This window comes from Vitis riparia, chromosome 10, assembly GCF_004353265.1.
Source record: "Vitis riparia cultivar Riparia Gloire de Montpellier isolate 1030 chromosome 10, EGFV_Vit.rip_1.0, whole genome shotgun sequence".
NCBI lineage: Eukaryota > Viridiplantae > Streptophyta > Magnoliopsida > Vitales > Vitaceae > Vitis > Vitis riparia.
In genome coordinates, this window is record NC_048440.1 from 867183 (window position 1) to 893720 (window position 26538).

Here is a 26538-nt window from a genome sequence, read left to right on the forward strand (position 1 = left end):
TTGTTTTGTTTAATTATTTATTTGTTTACTTATTTAATTATTTACTTATTTATTAGAAAATTGCTTGAATTGTTTTGACTTAAAATATGCATGTGATTACCTTACTAACTTGTGAATTACATAATCTTTTATTTTATTTTATTTCATTTATCTTCAATTTCATATGATTTTCTTTTTATTTTGTTCTGTGTGAAGAAAAACCAAGATCCTTAGATGTTTTTGGAAGGGAATGCTTATAGAAAGGAAAGTGGGTCATAACTTCCATAGAGAGGCAACCATACAATGCACATGCTATAAAAGAGCACTAACACGAAGACAATGACGGATTTTGAGGATTTATGGGCCATACATGTCCCGTTCTTTCTTGCATTTGGATTTACCATTGAGGTTTAGTACGATACCCCACCCACCATTCACAAAGCAACCAAACTAGGAAACGGGCAAATAGTGCATCACTTCCAATATTTTAGTAGAAGACATGCCTAATTCTTGACACAACCATTAATTTATTCATAGAAAATGACCTGCACTCAAACACAACCATCATCTTTTGATTGCTTCACAATTCATAGTTTAATAAAATTAAAAGCATTTATTCACGGTAGATTCATAAATCAGATGGAAGAGGAAGATGGTCTTCTAAATGTGTTGTATGCATCAATGATTTACTTGACAAGCCCTAAGTTGAGGATCCCCCAAGAAGTGTTTGGCCATGACCTCTCCTTAGCCTTCATCAGCAAAACCCTGTTCCAAGCAATCCATCCTTCCCAATTCATCCTCTTGTCCCATGGATTCCCCCACTCCAGCATGAGCTTCAGCCCCTTCTCAGCCTCTCTCTCGGCCTCCTCAAACCTCCCATTTGTCAAGTAAATCTGAGCCAACACCACATGTGGCTCCCCCACAAATGGGTTCTTCTCGACACACCTCCCCAACAACTTCTCAGCCCAATCCAACCCTCTCTTTGACCCTTCACAAACAGCTTCCCAATACAGATCTGTTGCTTCTATTTGCTCCTCTGCGCCCAAAACCCTCGTGCAGTTCTCCAAAACCGGTGGTATCACAAGCTCTAACTCCTCATCTCGGCCTTTCACCACTTGATCCCCACCAACTCTTTTCCTCTCTTCGATGAAAATCTCCTCCTCCCTCACTAGCAATGAGTAAACCGCACCCATTCTTGATATTGAATTCAACCACAGCCCAGGCTTGCCATCCCCAGGCCACAAAGCTCCATAGCTGTTGCCAGAAAACTCAAGGCGGCCATTAGAATTGTCAAACAAGGCGTCCTGAAACCCGTAAAGCTGGTCACTGAAATCAGCCATTGTCATCATCACGAAAATGGCCACAACCCTTCTCGACACCAACACATCTTCACCAGTCTTGATGTGCTTCACCGTAACCCCACCAGGAGGAACAAGGGAATTCACCTTCTTCCTCCAAGCCTCATCTCCATTAAACACACCGCCCTCCTTGGCATTCCTCACCGAAACCTCCGAAGCCTTGAGGTGCTCCACCAGCTCATCGTCACTATACCGGAAGAGGAGATCATCGTGGATGAGGGGCTGCCGCGGGACGACACAAAACAAATATATGAGCTCCTCGGCCGCATCGCCCACGTGGGCGCGGACGGTGTCGCGGCCGGTGGAGGGGTCGAAGATGGCGAGGTTGACATAGGAATTGGAGTATGCAGAGTGGAAGAGGCCGCAGAGACATACCGATTCTTGGGCCTTCCAGAGCTTGAGAATCTTGTACATGTCGAATAGATGTTCAAGGAAACTTCCATGCTTGTGCCAGCACTCGCCTGCGCCCACTGATCGGAGAACAGAGATGAGAGAAGGCAGCTTTGGGTGGACGGCTTCAAGCTCGCCCCGGAGGAAGGGACGAGCGGAGGCCAAGAGGGTTTGGAGATGAAGGTCCGGAGACGGAGATGAAGATAGAGAGGAAGGCATAGTATCCGTTTGGGTGTGAAGAAGAGAAGGGAACGATGAGAAAGAAAGAAAAAGAGAAGATCGGAAGGAGATGGTGGGTATCGCCCAAAGGGAGAGCCGTAACTGATCCCAATTCGTCTGTTGTAGTGTGGAACGGTAAACACGGAAGGAGATAAGAGTCCTTATCTGAATGGGCCACGTTGATTCCAACGCAGTAGATGGACGATGGATATAGAGAAGGGTTATGCCACGTTACCAAAATCATACCATACATACCTTTTTAGGCTAATAGGATACCATACCTACCTTTTTAAGCTAATAGGATGATCACAACATACCAACCTTTTTAATCTAATAGATTAAGACATGACATGAAAGATAAATACAAAATAAAAGAAAACAAATTCTTTTACGTTGCCGTGGGAATTAATCCCATACAGCTCATATTGTTAACTTCTACTGCAGTGACCAATTATTTCCTTTTGGATTTTTTTTATGAAGTAGAAAAATAAAGAAAATTTTGGAAAACAAAATTGCAATTTATTTATTTTTGTAATATAAAGTGATAAAGATGAAAATTAAATTTAAAATAAACTAATTTTTTTTAAAAAAATAATTTGGTGATATAATTTATAAATTAAGGTAAAGTAAATTTAATTTATTTTAACTTCAAATTATTTGTTGAAAAAATTGGATGAATATTTGAAGTGTGAAAAGCAATATAATTGGTTTATGAAGTGAAAAAAAATGGGAAAAAAACCGAAATAGATTTTTTAAAAATATACTAATTTAAAATTAAATTAATTATTAATAGAGAAATATATGAATAAATTATTTCTTAGCGTTTAAATTGGTTGAAATATTAAAAATACGAAAAAAGTAAATTAGTAATAATATGGAAATCCATACTTCTCGTTGATTTTTTTAGTAAATTTCAATTTAGAATTTTTCGGGGATCATTTAATACCCTCTAAATGTAATAAACTTATCTAAACAATATTCAAGTCATATCAAGTCACAAAAATTTTTAAAAAATCAAAGAAGCGGAGAATACAAAGAACACGAAGAATGTGAACCTTGCTAATTTTTTTGTATTTTTGTATTTTTACTTTTTTCGGGAATCAATTGAACACCGTCAAAGTATAACGAACTTATTTAAAAAAAAAAAATCAAATAAGTGGTAATGAGAATGTACAAAGAATATGAGGATTCTTCACATTCTTTGTACCCTAACTAGTATTTTAGTATTTCTAGATTTTGATTTTTTTGGGCATAATTTGAACACACACTAAATGTAATGAACCTATTTAAACAATATTCAAGTCATACGAAGTCCCAAAATTATTTTTAAAATTCAAAGAAATGGAGAATGAGGAGGGTACGAAGAATGTGAAGATTCCTCACATTCTTCATACCCTTTCTAATTTTTAAGTATTTTTCTAGTTTGATTTTTTCGAACATCATTTGAATAATCATACGAAGTCCCAAAATTATTTTTAAAATTCAAAGAAATGGAGAATGGGGAGAGTACGAAGAATGTGAAGATTCATCCATCACATTCTTCATACCAAATAAATTTTAAGTATTTTTCTAGTTTGATTTTTTCAAACATCATTTGAATACCCACTAAGCGTAATGAACTTATTTAAACAATATCTAAGCCATATGAAGTCCCATTTTTTTTATTTTTAAATTCAAATAAGTGGATAATGAACCAAGCTATTTTTTTTTTTTTTACCCTTGCTAATTTTTTAATATTTTTGGATTTTGATTTTTTTTTTACATCATTTGAACACCCACTAAATCTAATGAACCTATTTAAACAATATTCAATCTATAAAAAATCCCAAAATTATTTTAAAATTTTAAAGAAGTGAAGAATAAAGAAAGTACGAAGAATGTGAGCATTCCTCACATTCTTCATAACCTTTATTTTTCGAGTTTGATTTTTTCGGACATCATTTGAACACCCACTAAGTGTAATCAACTTAGTGTCAAATCATACCATACCAACCTTTTTAGTCTAATAGATTAAGACATGACATGCAAGATAAATACAAAATAAAAGAAAACAAATTCTTTTACGTTACCCTCCCATGGGAATTAATCCCATACAGCTCATATTGTTAACTTCTACTACAATGACCAATTATTTCCTTTTGGAATTTTTTTTTATGAAGTAGAAAAATAAAGAAAATTTTGGAAAACGAAATTGCAATTTATTTATTTTTGTAATATAAAGTGATAAAGATGAAAATTAAATTTAAAATAAACTAATTTTTAAAAAAAAAATAATTTGGTGATATAATTTATAAATTAAGATAAAGTAATTTAATTTATTTTAACTTCAAATTATTTGTTGAAAAAATTGGATGAATATTTGAAGTGTAAAAAGCAATATAATTGGTTTATGAAGTGAAAAAAAAAAAGGAAAAAACCGAAATAGATTTTTTTAAAATATATTAATTTAAAATTAAATTAATTGTGTACTAATTATTAATGGAGAAATATATGAATAAATTATTTCTTAGCATTTAAATTGGTTGAAATATTAAAAATACGAAAAAGGTAAATTAGTAATAATATGGAAATCCATACTCCTCGTTGATTTTTTAGTAAATTTCAATTTAGAATTTTTCGGGGATCATTTAACACCCTCTAAATGTAATAAACTTATCTAAACAATATTCAAGTCATATCAAGTCACAAAAATTTTTTAAAAATCAAAGAAGTGGAGAATACGAAGAATGTGAGCCTTGCTAATTTTTTTGTATTTTTGTATTTTTATTTTTTCGGGAATCAATTGAACACCGTCAAAGTATAACGAACTTATTTAAACAATATCAAGGCCATATGAAGTTCCATTTAAAAAAAAAAATCAAATAAGTGGATAATGGGAATGTACGAAGAATCCTCACATTCTTTATACCCTAACTAGTATTTTAGTATTTCTGGATTTTGATTTTTTTGGGCATAATTTGAACACACACTAAATGTAATGAACCTATTTAAACAATATTCAAGTCATACGAAGTCCCAAAATTATTTTTAAAATTCAAAGAAATGGAGAATGGGGAGGGTACGAAGAATGTGAAGATTCCTCACATTTTTCATACCCTTTCTAATTTTTAAGTATTTTTCTATTTTGATTTTTTCGAACATCATTTGAATACCCACTAAGCGTAATAAACTTATTTAAACAATATCTAAGTCATATGAAGTCTCAATTATATTTTTTTTAAATTCAAATAAGTGGATAATGAACCAAGCTAATTTTTTTTACCCTTGCTAATTTTTTAGTATTTTTGGATTTTGATTTTTTTTTTACATCATTTGAACACCCACTAAATCTAATGAATCTATTTAAACAATATCCAATCTATAAAAAATCCCAAAATTATTTTAAAATTTTAAAGAAGTGGAGAATAAAGAAAGTACGAAGAATGTGAGCATTCCTCATATTCTTCATAACCTTTGTTTTTCGAGTTTGATTTTTTCGGACATCATTTGAACACCCACTAAGTGTAATCAACTTAGTGTCAAATCATACCATACCAACCTTTTTAGTCTAATAGATTAAGACATGACATGCAAGATAAATACAAAATAAAAGAAAACAAATTCTTGTACGTTACCCTCCCATGGGAATTAATCCCATACAGTTCATATTGTTAACTTCTACTACAATGACCAATTATTTCCTTTTGGAATTTTTTTTTATGAAGTAGAAAAATAAAGAAAATTTTGGAAAACGAAATTGCAATTTATTTATTTTTGTAATATAAAGTGATAAAGATGAAAATTAAATTTAAAATAAACTAATTTTTTTAAAAAAAAATAATTTGGTGATATAATTTATAAATTAAGATAAAGTAATTTAATTTATTTTAACTTCAAATTATTTGTTGAAAAAATTGGATGAATATTTGAAATGTGAAAAGCAATATAATTTGTTTATGAAGTGAAAAAAAATGGGAAAAAACCGAAATAGATTTTTAAAAAATATATTAATTTAAAATTAAATTAATTGTGTACTAATTATTAATGGAGAAATATATGAATAAATTATTTCTTAGCGTTTAAATTGGTTGAAATATTAAAAATAGGAAAAAGGTAAATTAGTAATAATATGGAAATCCATACTCCTCGTTGATTTTTTAGTAAATTTCAATTTAGAATTTTTCGGGGATCATTTAACACCCTCTAAATGTAATAAACTTATCTAAACAATATTCAAGTCATATCAAGTCACAAAAATTTTTTAAAAATCAAAGAAGTGGAGAATACGAAGAACACGAAGAATGTGAGGATTTCTAATTTTTTATTATTTTTGGAGTTTTATTTTTTCGTGTATCATTTGAATACCCACCAAGTATAATGAACGTATTTAAACAATATTCAAGTCATACGAATTCTCAAAATTATTTTAAAAATTCCAAGAAGTGTAGAATGGGGAGGATACGAAGAATGTGAGGATTCCTCACATTCTTCATACCCTTTCTAATTTTTAAGTATTTTGGAGTTTGATTTTTTCAGGCATCATTTGAACACCCACTAAGTATAATAAACCTATTTAAACAATATCTAAGCCATATGAAGTCCCTAAAAAATTTTAAAACATCAAAGAAGTGAACAATAGGGAAGATATGAAGAATGTGAGGATTTCTCACATTCTTCGTACTTTTTCTAATTTTTAAGTATTTTTGGAATTTGATTTTTTTTTCAGGCATCATTTGAACACTCACTAAGTATAATGAACCTATTTAAACAATATCTAAGCCATATGAAGTCCCTAAACATTTTTAAAGCATCAAAGAAGTGGAGAATGGGGAGGGTACGAAGAATGTGAGGATTCTTCACATTCTTCATACATTTTCTAATTTTTAAGTATATTTGGAGTTTGGTTTATTCGGACATCATCTGAACACCTACTAAGTGTAATGAACCTATTTAAATAATATCAAAGGCATATGAAGTCCCAGAAATTTTTTAAAACATCAAAGAAGTGGAGAATGGGGAGGGTATGAAGAATGTGAGGATTCCTCACATTCTTCATACTCTTTCTAATTTTTTAGTATTTTTGGAGTTTTATTTTTTTCGGGCATCAGTTGAACACCTACTAAGTGTAATGAATCTATTTCAACAATATCCAAGCCATGTGAAGTCCCAAAATTATTTTAAAATTTCAAAGAAGTAGAGAATGGGAAGGGTATGAAGAATGTGAGGAATGGATAAAAGTCTATGGTATCAAAGCCACGTGAAGGGAAGTCGAGTTTGTTTTGGGTGTTTTGAGCTATCCTAAGATAAGTAGTAGTGTGCCGAGGAGTGCGATCCCTATCGGGTTGAGCCCATTGTTAGCCGTGGATAAGCGTTTGTTAGGGCTGTAAAGGGTTAGGGAGATGTCTCATTAAGTCTGTCAATATGCTATTAGGCTCTAGATTAAAACCCTAAAATGAGTTTGATTTTCATAACCATGTCTAGGAAATCCACTAATTCTCAAGATACTGTTGTAAACAGTGAAGAGATCAATTATCCTAAGATCCAAAATGATTTAGACGATTGGAAGTTACCCAAGGTATCTAATCAAGAAATTTATAAGAAATGAACCTTTAAGTTCTTCACATACTACACCATTAGAACCTCTGAAATGTCAGTAAGTTTAGAACAAGACGATCAAGTCATAAGACTCTTGGATAGTAAGTCAGTTGAAAAACATAAGAAAGACCACTACAACTTCATACACTTTGGTATGATTTAAGTTCCAGCTAAGCCTTTGACAAGATTAGGTTTAAACACCTTTATTGTCATGTGTCTAAGAGATAATAGACATCTCAATTATCGAGATTCTATTATAGGTGCAATCCAAGCTGGACTGAATGATGACCCTGTCTATTTCCAGTGTTTCCCTAACTTCACAGTTAGACTAAGAGATGTCGATATCTTAGATTCGATTGTCCTTCATGTTAAGACCCATGGCTTTAAGTTCAAGAAAGAAAACAATCCTGTTTCCATCATAACCAGGTTTGCCTATAAGAGCATGACCACAAGCGTTGGATCTGGAGCACTATGCACCAGTCCCAAGAGTGAGACCACTCTCTTCCACTCAGATGTGATAAACAAGTCTAATTTCATAGTCCTCATGAAAATCAAGTGGAATGAGGTTGAGTTTCCTGAAAATTGGCATTTTGCTAATGTCGTTCCAGCTATAGAGTAGAGATTTGAAACGATTGAATAGATTGTTCAATATCTTGATGGAAGAGGAGATCTGATTTTCTCTAACTCTTTCCGTCATTCTAGTAGCCCTAGAATTTCAAATTTTGAGCCCTCTAAACCTTCAAGTTCTTCTATCCCAATTAGAACCACTAAGGAAGAAGAAGGTTCTGGTTCAGCAAATCCTAAGAATAATAAGTTAACAGGTGTTAAAAGTCACACCAAAGTGGCCAGACCCTTTTACACTGAGGATCAGGAGTCTACTCAAGGATCAAATCAGGATGAATCTCCTGTTATATCTCCTACGTATTCCCAGATGATTAACACAATAAGCTTTGATGATAAGGATTTTGAGATCAACAAAGATCTTTTAAGAAAGGACTTTTATTTTGAAGCCAATAAGGAAATAAAAGATTGGTTCTTTAGCACTGTCCCTAAAGACATTAGAACCCTCTACCAAGAAGAATTCTATGCTTACTTAAGACAAGAAAAGAAAAACATTAAGTTTTGGATCTGGTTTGAACTCTTCAAACAAGAGGAATATCCAGACTATCCTTGTAAGTGTATTAACAACACCAAGATATGGTTTACCAGTGACATCACTGATAAGAAAGAAATTAAACCATATGAATTCTCTAAGGAATTCCAGGAAAATCCCTAAATCAATCAAGATTTTGTTAATAGGATTAACCAAAAGATTAAGGATAACCCTGTGGTCCCTTTGACAACTCAGCCTTCTTATATGAGAATCAATATGGTTATTAGTTCAGAAGAAGGAGTTGGTGAACTAATTAAGATGTTTGAGGAACCTCATAATCAAATTGTTTCAAAAAATATCAACAATCTGGAAGCCTTTAAGACTAAGAATTACTACCCTAGACCTACCTTTCCTGATATGCAGTTTAAGGAAAGAAATCAGTATACTCAAGCTTCATACACTAGTGGTACTATCTATGAATGGAACATAGATGGTATGACCGAGTATAACATACTCACTAAGCTTCAAGAAATGACCATGGTTAGTACAACCTATAAGTTAAACAATAGACTACCCGACCATGTTGTTGCTTAGACAATTGTAGTTGGGTTTATAGGACAACTTAAGGGTTAGTGGGATAACTATCTCACTTTTGATGACAGAAATAGTATCCTAAAAGCCTATAGGATTAATGAAAATAATGAAGTAGTTAAGGATGAAGATGGTCAAGATATAGAGGATGAAGTGGCCACTCTAATCTATTCAATATCCAAGCACTTCATTGGAGATCCTACAAAAATTAAGGATAAGATTGCAGATCTCTTAACGAACCTTAAGTGTCCCAAGCTTCATGACTTTAGATGGTATAAGGAAGTCTTCCTAACCAAATTCATGCTAAGATCAGACTGTAACCAGTCTTTTCAGAAAGAAAAATTCATCTTAGGTCTACCTAGACTTTTCTCTTAAAGAATTAGGATTAAGATAAGGGAACATTATAATGGTCAAATCCTTTATGATAAGCTAACCTATGGTGAGATTATAAGCATTGCCACAGCTAAAGGGATCAAGTTGTGTAATGACTTCAAGCTTAAGCAACAAATGAAGAATGAACAAAGGATCTACAAGAATGAATTTAGGTCATTTTGTAGCCAATTTGGTTTCAGCCAAAAAGAAACTAAGCCTCCCTCTAAGCAACGAACAAACAGGAAGCCTAGCAAAAATAAATTTTACCATAGCAAGAGAGGTACTTATGGAAATTATAGGATGAATGAAACCAAGCATTCAAGACACATCCAAATAAGGATAAACAAAGAAGCCCATAAAAAGGTAGAAGCCCCTTTAGATTCCAAGCCAATTATTTGCTTTAAGTGTAACAAGGTTGGCCACTATAAAAAAGATTGTAAGGTTAAACAAAAGATTAATAATCTTAATGTCTCAAAAGATTTAAAAAATATGCTCTATGAAGTCTGTTAAAAACCTCATAATCTGAGTCAAAGACTGATTCAAATAATGAAGATGATATTAATCAACTAGACAGTAGTGGTGAAGTCTCTAGCCAAACTTCAAGTAACCAAGAAGAATGTGTTAAGGGTAATTGTAATTGTCGTCCCAAAACCATAAATGTCATAAGCAAAGACCAAGAACTTGTCCTAGATATTTTAAGGAAAATTAAAGATGAAAAGACTAAGCAAGATCTTTATGAAGTGTTTAAAAAGTCTGTTATTAAGCCAGAAGTTAAGAAGACTATAAATCCTTATAACCTTAATGAAATCTTAAACAGGTTTGATCAGTAGTCTCCCAAAGAAATAAGCATTAAGGAACTCTATGATGAAGTAAGACAGTATAGGAAGGAAATTAAGGATTTAAGACAATTCACAAGTTTAGGGTCAAAACACCCAAAACAAACCCGACTTCCCTTCCCGTGGCTCTAATACCATAGACACCCAGGACAAGGTTATATGTAATGAAAACATGAATTATGCCAAAATTCAAAACAAAGAAAAGAAATCAGAAAATACACAAGATATTTAACAAGAAATTTAAAGAGAAAGAACCACAAACTTTTAATTACATAAATTGAAAATCATCCATAATATGAGGTATAATGAAAACATAAAACATACTTGTATAATATAGCTTGAAAGTCATCCATAATAAGAGGTATAACATAAAACATACTTATATAAGGAGATGAATATCTTACAATGGGAGAAGGTAGGAAAGCTTTGAAGAAAGTTTTGGGTTGGAAAGCTTACATGATGAGAGAGAAAGAAGAGAAAAGGGAGAGCATAAGCTGGAAGTGAAAAAAATGAGAAATGCTTACAAATGAGGATCAAGCCCCTTTAAATAGCCCAAAAAAAAAAAATAAACAGTACCAATCAGGAGACAAAGCACTATTTGCTTTTTGACCAACTGCTGTGAATAATTAACACGTGCATGAATAGTAAAAATGAACAGTAACATTTTTCTGTAGCACTTTTAGACTTTTTCAGCAAGGAATCTTACTTTTGGCAGGAAAAATGGCTGGCAAGCCATTTCATGAGTTGTAAACGCACATGCTGGAAGACAAAACTACTTTTGGTGCTGAAATGAGCTTATTGGAAAGAATAATCTTGTAGTCATGAAGCTAAAGATTACTTTGATTTTCTTATCGAAAGAAGAATACTTTCACAGTCATCACCAATATTGGGAAAGTAGCTTGTTGAATCATCAGATTCTGCATAAGAGTTTTCTTGGGAAAAGCTTGAGCTTCTTTCATCAAGGATTTTCTGGAATTCTTGAGGAGTTTTTGCTACTACGAGCATGGCTTGGAGCTGTTGTTTCTTGAAAAGAAACTGTGACATATCATCACTAGTTGAAACTTGTGTGGGATGCTTGAGGAAATATTGCTTAACTGCTTCCAGGAATGCATCATTTTTCAAAGTGTCCCACCACTTAGTCTTAAAAGTTCTTCCAATAGTTGGAAAGACTGTTGATTCATCCGCAATGATAATGTAGTCTTAATGGACTATCCAAGCAAGGCCAAATTTATTGAAAAAGAATAATAAAAGGGGAAAAGTTGAAAGTTCTCTGGGGATAACAAAAGAACTGTTGAATAGCTCAAATCCATCCAAGATGGTCTTAGGAAGAATCTTAATGGATGGACCAAAATAAGTCCACCAATTATGGATCCAAAATGAGAAGGAAGAAAGTTGATGCTTAAATGGAAAATAGAACATCCATGAATGATGGAAGTCCCTATTTTGGATTAAAAAAAAAAAAAAAAAGCATTGAACCATGCTCTCTGATAATCCCAATAGTTGAAAAATCTTGGTTTTGAATGTTCAGAGAATTCCCTTGAGAACTTGGGATTCGCCCCCCCCCCCCCCCCCCCCCCCCCAATTGCTTAACAGTAAGAATCTTATGGATATGGCAAGTGGAAAATGTCAAATCCAAATTACTGTATTTATTAGCGTTATGTTTAATTTTAACAGAACCAGTTTCTGATTCATGCCTAATTGGTGTCTCAGTTGATTCGTGTCCAGCTGGTGCTCCTTGATGGCGAGAGTAATCAACAATATTTATAACCTATAACACCATGAACTAGGGTAGCAAATACAAAGCTACTATAGCATAGTGGCTCTAGGATCGTTCCACTGGGAAGGGTACTCAAGTTGAAAATGATACCAATTCAAAGTGAATTGGTGCTGTTTCATTTTAAGGTTAGCTTGAGAAATAAAACACAAACTTTGATTGAAAAAGGTTTGGACTTAGATTAACAACACAACAAGTGATGAAAATTACTTAAGGAGAAAAGCATTCCTTGGAGATTCAGGTTTACAGGGGAGGTTCCTCATGCAAAAGCATAGCTCCGGTCAGTTGGTTCATTTCCTCACGTTAGAGAATTAACTTAAAGTCAATTCTCTAACAGGTGCTGCACAAATGCATCCCTTAATTGGATTTTAGCTTTAATTCTCTCACTGATGCAACTTGCAATGGTTTGAGCCTCTCACTAGCCTTTACCATTCAAGGTGATCTTTAACCTTGGATTACCCGTCAAAAGCTCGCAAGAGGTAACTAATGGATGTCTCCTAAGAGTCCAAAAGCTTACCAAGTGTTGGCTATTCTAGAAAATCCTACCTTCAAGTCACCTACCAGAGGCTCGCAAGGGGTAAACTAGTGCATCTCCATGGTTAGAGATCACTTGCCTTACCGAGTGTTGGCCCAAGTGACTCCAAGGCGTTTTAAGTTAACTAAAAACATTAGAAACCATTCACGGGACACACTCTCTATTCATTCATAGCTGAAACCACAAAGCTTCTGATTCTTGCACTTGGAACCTTTCACGGCAACCTTAACTCCAAGGAACTAAAAGGTTTAGCTACTCATTCTCTGGGGAAAACTCCTCAGAGAGTGCATAACTTAGTAAAATAAGTAAAAACACAATCAAAGAGAGAAGGTAAAGCAGAAAAAAGCTCAAGCTCTGTGTATTTCTTCCTTTTAAATTTACAAAAGGTTCATCACTCCAACACCTCTAACTCCCAGAACAGGCTCCTCGGGCTTCCTTTTAAACCAAAATTACAATGATAGCTATTACCTTGATATTTTTGCCAAATTCCTAACTTAAAAGCTAAGGAAATCTATCATTGGTGACTTACAAGGAGAATTTGGGCATTTAGGCAAAAAAAATCTAATGAAAAATATCTCCAAGTGTCGGTTACAAATATCGGGAAGCACTAAGGACCACTTCGCAGGTGAAAGGTGAGGTCTGCGAAATTTCGCAGGTGCACAAGAAGGGCTGCGAAATTTCTTCATAGCAACCAGCTGCTTCAACACCTTAGCAAAGTGGACTTCCATCACGTGGTGTTTGGCTTCCATCGCGGCGTGAAGCTTCAGGAGAACTCCATAGCACTGTACAAAAAGGCTGCGAAACCATTCCGCAACAAAAAGCTGATTCCGCAGCACTTTTTCTGAAGCCTTCCTTCAGTTTGGAGCAATTGTCTTCCAAAGGCTGCAACTTCCTCATTTCAAATCCAAATTGCACACGGTTTGAAGCATTGGATTGTTGACTTCCTAAGCTTTCAAATGACATATTGTATGCATAAATTGGACATCAGGAAGTGCTCCAAAATTAGCTGCAGTGACTGTCATCAAGAATGCTCCATGGCTGAATCCTCTTTGCTTCCCCTTGCATTTCCACTTTGCTTATGGCAAAAGTGCTTCAAGGCTTTGATTCTTCATTTCTCTAAGCTTCCCATTGCTTGCCAAGGATTCCATAAAACTCTCCTCAATCTCATAATGCTTTGGTGATCAAAATACTAACAAAAACACCAAAACTTACACAATTTGATTAGAATTGATTGAAAGGGGCCTTAACATGCTAATTGGGTTAAAAGGCACTAACTACTACTCAAAAGTGTTTAAAATGATTAATTAGAAGCTATCAAATAGCACTTTTTGAGTAGTAATCAGTTTCTACAAGGATTGCCTCATAAAAATCTCTTGTTTTTAAAATGTCACCAGAGGGATAATGAAAATTTTCATGAAAAGCTTTTGCTGCAATCTCTCTAGGATTTTCAGCGAAAAACTCTCTTTCGATAACCAAAAAAGGTTGATTTAAATTTTTTTTCCAATATCTTGATTTTGCTGAAAGAGGTGTGGGGTTGGCAGCCACCACAATTTGCTTATTTGAAAAAGAAGAGCTTGATGCTAATTCATTTTGGGAGAGGTTAGCTTTAGCAACCTGCTTAAAGGTTTGAGACCCTGAAATAGTTGGGTATTAGGTAGCCTTGACTGGATTGATGAATCCGAAGGATCATAGTACAAGGTCATCATCTTGTTGGGCATAAGGTTAGAAGAATGAAGCCTTGCTTCTTCTTCAAGTTCAACTTGTTGACTCCAAAGCATTTTTTGGGGAGAAAGACCTTGACTGGATTGGGATTTTTGTGGGTTAAGAGCTTGGGTATTCTTTTTAGGGGCCATGGTCTCGTGAACCCTGCAAATTTCACGAGTTAAGTAATCATGAATGGAATTTTCTCCTTTAATAAACTTAATTTGAAAATTAGGGTTTAAAATAATCTGTCAATCAATTAAATCATGCTTAAAAGCTATATACCTAATTGTTTTTGCAAATGTGAAAACGACTCTTAATAAAAACCCTTGGTTCAAAATATCAATTTAAAATTTTGAAATGCATAAAGAAATGATTAAAATATCCTTTTTAATGAGATTATGAATGAGTTGGGTATCTATTATCTTAGGTGGAACATTTATTCCAACAAGATTAATTTCTTGATCACAAAGAGTGTTGTTTATAACGGGTAGATTGGCAAATTCAAAAAGAATTTCCTTATCAAAGAGTTTTGTTCTTATACATTGGTTATCTATCCATATGGAATAGATAGAGCTTAAAAAGTGGATACTTAGGAAGGCTTTTTCCTTAAGGTCCTTAATAAGAATGAAGGTTTGCTTAATACAGATGTCATGGTTACGGATATGAACATCTGTTAATTTATACTTAATGGCAAGTCTTTTGCCATTGGCTCCAAATAAAGACTAACTAGTCTCCTCACATAATTGAATAGGTACAAGACCTTCTTGAAGGCAATTCTCTGTTGCACCTGAATCAATCAAAGCAACAATGTCAAAGACTAATTTATCCTTGACTACTATTGTAAGGAAGACTTCCCACCTCTGGAAGATAACCCTACTAACAGTATTCAAAAAAGCATCTGTCTCATCATCATTAACTTGTGAGGATTCAGGAACATCCATAAGATTTTCCTGGTTATTAACAATCTTATTGATTTGTCCTTGGAGGTTCGAGAAACCTAAACTTGTGAATTGTCTTAAATCCTTAATTTCCTTCCTATACTGTCTTACTTCATCATAGAGTTCCTTAATGCTTATTTGTTTGGGAGACTGCTGATCAAACCTGTTTAAGATTTCATTAAGGTTATAAGGATTTATAGTCTTCTTAACTTCCGACTTAACAACAAACTTTTTAAACACTTCATAAAGATCTTGCTTAGTCTTTTCATCTTCAATTTTCCTTAAAATATCTAGGACAAGTTCTTGGTCTTGGCTTATGACATTTATGGTTTTGGGACGGCAATTACAATTACCCTTAACACATTCTTCTTGGTTACTAGAAGTTTGGCTAGAGACTTCACCACTACTGTATTTTTGAGCTTGTATTTTAAATTTTGAGACAGTAAGAGGGCGGGATTGTTAGTTTCATCTAAGGCCTATTTGGTTAAGAATATAGGGCAACAGTTATGAGGTTCATGATGATGGCATTGGGTGGAGGGAGTGAGGTCACGTGAGGAATGATCATCGACTTGTTTTCTAGGGGTTTCCAGAGGCAGTATAAAAGCAGAGGAAACTGCCTTTGTTAGTAATAGATTGCAAAAGCTAAATTCTTCTCATTAATTAAACAACGTATAAATACATAACCGAGAATGGTTGAAGATCCTACAAACTAGGAAGGTTACAATTGAATCCTATATCTATGGATGACAGCTAAATACAATTAAATGCATTTGAATAATACAAGCTTATATGTAAGACTAAGTCAAGCAACTGATTATCTCTATTATGCCCCCTCAAGATGGAGCTCGGGAGAAAAGTCCAATCTTGTGTTTAAGTTGAAAAAAACGTTATAGTGGAAGTGGCTTGGTAAGAGCATGTGCAAGCTGATCTTCAGAAAAGACATGAGCTACACGAAGAGCTCCATTTTGAACTTGATCCTTGATAAAATGAAAATCTATTGCAACATGCTTGATATAGGAATGAAAAATTGGATTGGAACAAAGCTAAGTGGCTCCTATATTATCACAGTAAATGACAGGGCAGTAAGGAAGCGATATACCAAGATCAGTCAAGAGATAACAAATGAAATTAAGTTCAACAGCTGTATTTACAACTGAGCGATACTCTGCCTCAATGGAGGATCTAGCAATAGTTTGTTGATTTTTAGAACTCCAAGAGATCGGATTTTTACCAAGATAAACAACATAAGCACTAATTGAGCAAAAAATGTCCTTGTCCCCTGCCCAATCAGCATTAGAAAAGGCTTGTAAACTGAGAGAAGTGTTTGAGAACACATGCAAATTGAGAGTAGAGTCTTTGTAGAGTTGTAAACCATCATCAACAGTGCCAACAAGATAACATAGTAGCTATTTGACAAAGGACCAATGAAGAGTTGTTGGGCAATGCATATATTGGGACAATTTGTTGACAGCAAATGTGATGTCTGGTCTTGTTATTAGTACTTCCACACCTAGAAAGTAAGTTAGTAAACCAAGGTCTTTGATGGAAAATCGCTGAGCAAGAATGGTAATGAAGTTATTAACTTTGGTATCATTGTCTCCTGTGAGAATTAAATCATCAACATAAACAAGGAGATACATAGTGTGGCCATCAGCATAAAAGACAAAGAGTGATGTATTAACATATGAATTCTAAAAGTCGAACTGTAAAAGAAATTTTTTGAGTTCATGGTACCATACCCGAGAGGCTTGTTTCAGGCCATATTTTGCTTTGTTGAGTTTGCAGGCATAAGAGGGGTTGTCATTATCAACAAATCCCGATGGTTGTGACATGTATACATTCTCTTATAGATGTCCTTGAAGAAAGGCATTGTTTACATCAAGTTGCCTTAAGGACCAGCCACGACTGACTGCTATAGTGAGAACAATGCAGACAGTAGTCGGTTTTACAACAAGACTGAATGTGTCTTGGTAGTCTATTCCAGGATGTTGGTGGAAGCCTTTTGCAACCAATCGAGCCTTGAACCTATCAATAGAACCATCAGGTTTGCATTTAGTTCTAAAAATCCATTTATAGCCAACCAAATTTTGACTGTTATCCTATGGAACTAGAGCCCATGTGCCATTCTTTACTAAAGCATCATGCTCTTCAGACATGACTCGATGCCATTTATGATCTTTGAGAGCTTGGGTCAAGGTGGTTGGTTCATGATCATCACGTTTGGTTAATTGAGTGTGAAAATTCATTTTGGTGATGGGTTTGCGAATATTGTTTTTGGCTCTAGTAGTCATGGTGTGGGTGGGTTGTGGCTGAGGCTCGGGTGGGCTTATATGTGGTGATGGGTGGTGGGGATTGTTGGTATGTGAAGGTGTCTAGAGACGTATATTTTGGAAGTGGATGGATCAAGGCAGTAGTAGGCACTCTAAGTTAAAAAGTATCCAAGGAAGACACATGGTTTGGATCGAGTGTCTAGTTTGTTGGTGGTATATGGTCTAAGCCATGGATAGCATAAATAGCCAAAAAATTTGAGTTTTGAGTAATTAGGAGTTGTTGTAAAAAAAAATTCATAAGGAGAGGAAAGGTTCAATGTGGGTGTTGGCATGTGATTTATTTGGTAAACTGTTGTGGCCAAGGCATAAGTCCAATAACTTAAAGGAAGATATGCATGAGAGAGTAATGCTAATCCAGTTTCTACAATATGAAGATGTCTACGTTCAAAAAATCCATTGTGTTCAGGTGTGTGAGGTGGTATAGTGAGATGAGAAATACCATTTGTTGAAAGAAAATGGGCAAGGGTAATATATTCACCACCATTGTCAAAATAAAGTGTTTTGATGGGTTTATCAAAGTGTTTTTCAACAATGGCTTTAAATCTAATAAAAATATATTTGACTTCTAACTTTTGTTTAAGATTATAGAACCAAATATATCTGGTGAAGTGGTCCACAAAAATGACATAATATTTAAATCCATTATTTGATATAATTGGAGATGTCCAAACATCAGAAAAGATAGTTTCAAGGGGTTAAGAAGAGACAGTTTTGGATTGAGAGAATGACAATTTGTGGCTTTTATTACTTAGACAATCATTACATGAAAAATTATTGGATAATGAAGAAAAGAAATCGAGTTTATTTTTTGAAACAATCTGTTTCAGAATGTGGAAAGTTGGGTGTCCTAATCTTTAATGCCACTCGGATAAAGTTGTTTTGATACTGGCAAATGCAAGCAAGGGTGGAGATACCAGCCACTCATAGACACCATCTTTAGTGTTGTCCTTCAGAAGTGTTGCCCCCGTGTGAATGTCCTTTACAAGGAAAGCAGTTGGTAAGAATTCAATAGAGACATTATTTGAGGTACAAAATTGAGAAATGGAAATGAGATTTTTTTTCATAGCAGGAACACAAAGAACATTGTTCAATTTAAAAGTGTTATGAGGTGTGTGGAGAGAGGAAGAACCGGTATGAGTAATGGAGAAACCCGAGCCATCACCAATCATAATGTCATCCAAGCCATTGTATGGAGTATGCATGGAGAGATTGTGTAGATCAGCAATAACATGGTGAGATGTTCCACTGTACAGGAGCCAAGATTTGTGGCTGGGAGTATTGGAGGCATAATGGGCCCTCGATTGCCATGAGGTGGCAGAGGGTTTGTTCGAAGCAGGAAAAAGACTGGTGGATGTGTTGACTAGGACTAGCTGAAAGGAGGGACACCGTTTTGCTGTATATCCTTGTATCCTGCAAATTTGGCAATAACCCATGTATGGTTGAGATGGACTATTACCTTGAGGTGTGGGCTGGCCGCTGGTTTGTGTAGGAGGATACCTATTTTGGTGGTTGTTGGAGGGGCGCCATGTATGATTGTTAGTGCCTGAGGTGCAGGTGAGCGCCAAGGTGTTGGGTTCCTGCTCGTAGGATTAGTAGTGGTAGGAAATTGAAGGGGGTCTGGTTTTAGGGTGATCGCCTAAGCTTCAAAATTTAGCAACTTTTCATGTAGTTCCTCAAAGGTTATAGGCATGTCTCTAGCTTGGAAAGCACGTGTGAGTTCTCTGTATTCATCACCAAGGCCATCAAGTATCTTGTTAGTGAGATCTTCTACATCTAGTGGTGCTCCAAAAAGGGCAAACTCATCCACATTTGCCTTGATGGATTGTAGAAATGATGTGACACTGTCAGAGCCTTTGGTGATTAGCTTGAGTTGGCTTTTGGCCTGTTTGATGCAGCCACGAGAAGGCTTGGCGTAGGTGGTGGCCAGGATAGGCCATGATTCACGAGTTGTCTTGGCTTGTGCAATAAATGGTATGATGGTGTGGGAAATGGAGCCAATGATTGCATTCAAGATCAATTAGTCATGTCGGATCCAGAGGGTGTGAGCAGGGTTGGATCTAGTTGTGTCATTTTGTGTGAGAATGGCTGAGGGACATGTCTTGGAGCCATTGATATATCTTAAGAGGTCATAGCCAATGAAAATGGTGTGGAATTATAGTTTCCAGGAGAGGTAGTTGGTGGAGGTGAGTTTTAGAGGGGTTTGGGCAACAACATTAATGTTGATAAGGGTGTTGTGGGAATCATTTGTGTTGAGAATGGAGGGAGAAGAGATAGCCATGGATTTTCGAGATTAAAGAGATGAAGGGTTTGGGAGAAAATTGGAATTTGTTACCTCTGGTTTTGCTCTAATACCATAATAGATTGCAAAAGCTAAATTCTTCTCATTAATTAAACAACGTATAAATACATAACCAAGAATGGTTGAAGATCCTACAAACTAGGAAGGTTACAACTGAATCCTATATCTCTGGATGACAGCTAAATACAATTAAATACATTTGAATAATACAAACTGATATGTAAGACTAAGTCAAGCAACTGATTATCTCTATTAGTTAGGGGTTTAGAGATCTTTGGTTCATTCTTTCATCTCAGTTGAGAGAGAACTGAAGAAAAAGGTTAGAGAGAGAGTTTGAAGTCCGAGAGAGATATGAATTCGAGGTTTGAGAGAGTGGCGGAATTGCGAACGCTGATTCAAGGCTAGAGATATCAAATCTCATTGCTCGAATCGGCATTTAGGTTTTCGTTTTCTTTGTTTTGAATGTTTATTTGTAAAGAAATCATTATTGACTCTTCTCTCATTTCATAGATAACATAGATTAGGTTTTTGTTTTGTTTGGTTGAACCTGATGATCACTCATTTTAACTTGAATTTATTGGATTGTTTTTCTCTAAAAAGGTGTTTGCAATTTTTTTCAAGATTTATTTTATCATATATTAATATGGATTTTAGAACCCTAGATCGAATGTCTTTTTTATGAATCTAAGATTACCATGTGAAATATTTCAATTGTGTATATGTTATTTTCGTTGTAAAAATGTATTGATCTGAGTGTTCTGTGACATTTATTTGAGATTTTATTCCTGAATTTTTAGATTTGGTTTGTTTTCCTGCAATTCTGAATTGTTTGTTCCTTGAGAATTCTTGTCCAATATTTTCTGACTGGATTATTAAGTGAGTAGAGATTCGTTTTACCAAGTCTCCCTTGTTAAAAGTTGATTCAATTATTTTGAAAATTTTAGATCTGGAATTTGATATGATATTATAATTTTGTGAACCTATAGGAATCCAAATTCTATTGATAGGAATTAAGTTAATTCAATCAGAGAATTAAGTTTATTTTACTAATTTATGTTAATCCAACATGATTAAGAATTTAGAATTAGGTGATACAAATCAATTTAATGTAATTAGAAAATTAAATTTGTTTTCACTTAGTTGTGTTAATTCAACATGATTAAGAATTCAGATTATGTTGATACGAATCAATTTAATATAATTAGAAATTTTTTAGCTAATTTGTGTTTATTTAACGTGGTTAGATATCCAAACTTTATTGTTATGAATTAATATAATTTAATTAGAGAATTAGGTTTGTTTTGGTTGATTTGTGTTAATTTAATATGATTGGAAATTCAGATTTTGTTGTTATGAATTAATTTAATTTAATCAGAAAATTAAGTTTGTTATGTAGAATCATGTTGGTTTAATATGATTAGAAATCTAGATTCAATTGATGTGAATTAATTTAGTTTAATTAGAAAATTAGGTTTATTTATGATGATTTATGTTAATTTAATAAAATTAGGGACCTAAGTTTTCCACCTTTGTTAATGTGAATTTACTTAAAGTAATTAGAAATATGATGTTTGTTTCTTTTGATTTTGTGTTAATTAAACTCAATTAGAAATCTAAATTTTGCTACTATTAGCTTGGATTAATTTAATTAGATTTATTTTTATTGGTTTGCATTAACTATATTGAATTTGGAGACCTAGATTTTCATTCTTTGTTAACCTGAGTTAGTGAAATTAATTAAAAACTTGAATTCGTAATCATTCTTCATTTTCCACCAATTTATGATAGCTTGATCTGATTTGAAAGTATGATGAAATCTATTGATGATTTGAAATCGCTACTTATTTTATTTTGTTTTTAAAGGGAAAACAAAATAAAAAATAAAACCCTAAAAAGCTTGCCTTTGAAAATGCGAGTCTAAGTTCGAGGGTCAAGTTACCTATCGGAAAGGTATGATAATGGTAGCACCTCTCTAAGCCTTAAAATTGGTCTCTACTAAGTAAGTTGAAGTTATTATGGCAATTAATAAGTAAATAAGTGGATACCGTAAATCAAATAAACACATCAAAATAGATTCAATGTAATTCATTAGTTAGATAACAAAAAACGTACCTGATTTGCAATGTAGGCGCTTCCAAAAAACATAAAAGTTGAATAGTAACTAATAATATCAAATTGCACTACAAGCATCACATATTAATGGCAAATCAAATTAAACATCATATGATTTCAACATAGTAAACAAATAATTTAAATAAAAAGGTAGAGGGCAAGTTTGCGTACTTGGTTTAGCAAGCATAGCGTTTCCTCTAAAGGCAATATTTGATTTATAAAATATAATAACATTGAATTTAAAGGGGAAACTTAAATCTAATCAATTACATGCATATCAATAAGAAATTAAATATGATTAAAGAAACATGATCGAATTCAGAATCATATAAAATTAGAGTGTAATTTAAGATTGTGTTTGGTTAATCCTATGTTGCTCTTTAACTTAATAATTCCTTATATTGTGAAGGATTGAAATATCCCCTAAATTATTTATGCTTCAATTTATGAATTCATTGTTTAAGTAGATGAAAATTCATATAAGAGAAACATAATTCATTTTTAAAATCGTTTTATATATTAGGATTTGTTGAGTCCCATTTTGATTTCCACAATTTATCCCTAAGTCTCCATTAATTGGAGTCATGAAATTCAATTCATGTATATCATTTTTAAAATGTTTTTCAAACATGCTTGCCGAATGAAATTAGGCAGCATCTGTTTTCAAAGAATATTAGTTTTTTTACTAAAGGAAGCTATATTATTTTGAATGGAAAACCAAATGATTATTGATTATTTAACATGTATAAAGTGTCATTTTGAAGTTCAATAATTATAGAAAACAAGGGTGGGAAAGTTCTTGTAAAACATTCAAGGACATTTTATGTCTTATAAGAAAATGGAAAATCAAGTTTTTCTAAAATAGAGAGTTTTATTCCAAAGCTCAATGTCATGCAACTTGTCCAAGGGCTTAAAAAAAAAAAAAAGAATTTATATTTTCACAATCAGATTTTAAAGTTAATAAAGTTCGTTAAATAGAAATTATGATGATCGAAAGTCATACACTGATATTTTATTTCTTTCTCATGTCTGTGTAAGATGGTAATTTGTTGGTTATCTAGATCAATCACTTGCATTAAAATATTGGTTTACTCTATTATATAATCAATTAATTAAAATCGCTTTTGTTATTTCCTTTTCTTGCTTAAACTATAAACTATGAATATCCTAACCTTTCTCAACCTTTTCTGCATCCATCCTTACTTCCTAGAATTATTGTTCATTCATTTGTTTCTCATTTATTCAACCATATGTACTAGTCCCAAAATCTATCCCAATATCACCGGAATCCATTGCATAAAATTCCAAGTGAATCATACCAATAGCTCGTTGTCCCCCTTGATTAAAGCCTTGGATCATTAGGAGACCCCGAGTTAGTTCTTTTATAACAATCCGAGTCGTTTCATTGTTGCTTTAGGCATGATATTTACTATAGATCCTCCATCAATTAAGATATGAATGATATTTTGTTCCCGTATGTACCCGGTAACAAATAAGGATCGATTATGTGGTTTTGACCCTAACTGAAGGTTTTCATCAATAAATGTGATGGTTGTACAACATTTGGCACAATTGTGGCTTTCATTCTTAAGTCTTTTTGCCATATTTATTTTGGTGACATATAGTATTAGATTCTTAATTACTTGAATTAACGCATTTCGCATCTCATTATGAAGTTATAGCATTTCGTAGCTACTAAACAGTGAGGGTAGGTGTTGTAGGCTTGATACAACCCCCTCTTCTTTATTAGTTTTTTTTTACTCAACACCAAGAATGTTTTCCTCATCTTCACTTAACCCCTCTTCTTTTGAAGTCTCATTGCAAGAGACCATATGAGTTGATACTATCACTTTTTTATCAAAGAACCCTAAGGGAAAGTATTCCCTTAGGATGATAGGGATGATGTGTTTCTGGACCAAAAGGTCATCTATTTGTACAATCGCTTGTTTTCTTTCAACTTTCTTTTTTTCTTTCTTCTTTAAATGTTGATGAGTATTCCACTCATGTCGTCGCCTCCTAGGAAGGTTAGGGTATGAATGCAACACTTGCTTCTTGCGAGGTCTTCTTCGTGTCACCAATGTCCAACCTTCTTCGTCATATGACATTGATTTAGTATCAAAGCAAAGACGAAGAAGGCTATTCTGGCATGACACTTGTGTTTGCTTTGGTTTCGGTGACTCTCATTGAATAATACTGGCACATGCCCCCAGTTTTTTAAAGTGGAATATGTAATGGAACAGGATCAAATGAGCCAAATGTGACCGTAGCATGATTTGAATCTACTCCTTCATCTAGATCCAAATGAATTCTTCTTTGTTTTTCAAGTTTCATTATGAGATCTTTTAAAATGAAACATTTCTTCACAGGATGACTGACGATTCGATGGTAATGACAGTAATTTAGATCATTAACACGATCCATTTCTTCTAGACGCTTGCATTCAAGTAACTTAATAACCTTTTTGGGAGCAAGTCTTCCAACATGTTAAGTACATCGAAGTCAAGAAAATGATACTTCTCTAACTCCTTCAAGGTGAACTAACGCCTCTCATTTTCCTGGTTTGGTTTTTTCCTTCCTTTTTTTATCTCTTGTTAAGATTTTGACGGGAGCCGTATTTATCGTCATTGACTCTTAGATGGGTTTCTTTGAGGTCTTGTCATTCCTTTTCGCATCATGTCTCTGTTTTTTCCGGTTAACGGTAAGGTCATTCTTAGAACCATGGTTGGCTATACTGAGCTCTATGTCATGTGCTCGAGCAGCTAATTCTTCAAAGGTACAGGGTTGTATCACTTGGAGGATGAATAGGGGACCCCAATGCATTCCTTGTATGCACATCTCCACGGCTACTACCTCAAATAATCTATCTTTGCAGTCAAGGCTTAAGGAACGCCAATGGTTGATATAGTCTACAATCGACTCGTATTTCCATTGCTTAGTGTTAGTAAGTTCCATCATGCTTACAGTTTTTCGAGTGCTATGAAAACGGTTGAGGAATTCACGTTCTATTTGGTCCCAACTATCGATACACTCAGGTGCAAGGTCTATGTACCAATCAAAAGCATTCCCTTGGAGAAAACGGACGAATTGTTTAACCAATAAGTCACCATCCGTACCTGCATTGTTACAAGTTTCAACAAAATGGGCAACATATTGTTTTGGATTTCCCTTCCCGTTAAATGATTGAAACTTTGGAGGTTGATAATCCACATGCATACATAGGTTATCAATCCTCTTAGTGTAAGGTTTAGAGTACATGAGCGTACTCTATGAGGGTCCACTGTACTGCACTTTAATGGTGTTTGTTATCATGTCCTGAAGTTGTTGGACAAATAATGACGCCACTGAGGTAGATTTCGTCATTTGTCTCTCAACTTACACTGTTCTATACACATGTAGTGCATCATCGAGAGGAGATGCAATATTCGAAATGTGGTTGAGTCCTTAGCTTGACTCACTCATATTTGGTACTTGTGCCTCAACTTTGTTTATGAGGGAGACTATCTACATATCCTTCTCCTCGACCGTCTTGGTGAGTTTGGTGATGGCGTGAGCCATCTCTGCTAATTGTTCCTCTACAGATGTAGTGTCGGTTGTCATTACTGACATAGTCATCGAGAAAAGAGAAGTAAAAAAGTTTGAACAATTGGAGCAGTTTTCCTCCTTTGACCTTCCAGTTGATGATTTAGAGTGTGAGTCAGTACTGGAATTTGCATCGATAACAAAGCAAGGAGATTTATCCCTAAACTCCTATAGTGTTGAAAGGAGTTTTCCCTTGCTACGAGGACTATGACTCTTTACCCTTAGAGAGACCAAGTGATGAGTGATTGGTGCTCATCACACGTTCTTACCAGTTTTAGCAAACAAGAAGACTCACTTGTTTGTTTTTGTTAAGAGTGAAGATGTTGATTTTGCTTTGCTACGAGTCATGGGGCCCGTGGCGGCATCATGTGTCGATTGTGTAATGACGATCTTGTCATTGCCCTTGTTGACTTGCACAACTTGAGTTCTTTTGGGTGGTATCGATGAAGTAGAGATCAATCTTCTAACAAAAGAGATAAGAGGCAGAGAGGTCCCACCAGGCATGCTAGAAATTTGTACTCACAAATTTTGTAAATTGGTCCTGCAATGTAAGCAAAACAATAACAAAAAAAATAATACGAACAAAATATTTATTAAAATTAAAAATATTGTGTGTTCAATCTCAAATATAATAGTTTTTACAAAAGAATATTTTCCCTTCGATTCTTTCACTTTAACCACAACTTGAAGAAAGACGATGACGTTTTCTTGATTTCAAAGAGCAATTGAGTGTCATAATTGGCTTATTCCCGAATGAACTCGTTGAATGGCGAAGAACGCATGTCAAAGTTCTTTTACTGTTTATCGAACTTACAGTGAGATTTGATGAAGCTTTTTCTTTTGTTGTGAAACCTC

The 26538-nt window shown here is 34.2% G+C and overlaps 1 protein-coding gene across 1 annotated transcript; it reads right to left on the reverse strand.

The window, feature by feature from the left end:
* Positions 1-464: 464 nt before the first annotated feature.
* On the reverse strand, positions 465-2116 carry LOC117923721. The gene has a single exon (XM_034842150.1). It carries the CDS (start codon positions 1944-1946, stop codon positions 666-668), a length of 1281 nt encoding a protein of 426 aa, XP_034698041.1. The 5' UTR covers positions 1947-2116; the 3' UTR covers positions 465-665.
* Positions 2117-26538: the final 24422 nt, after the last annotated feature.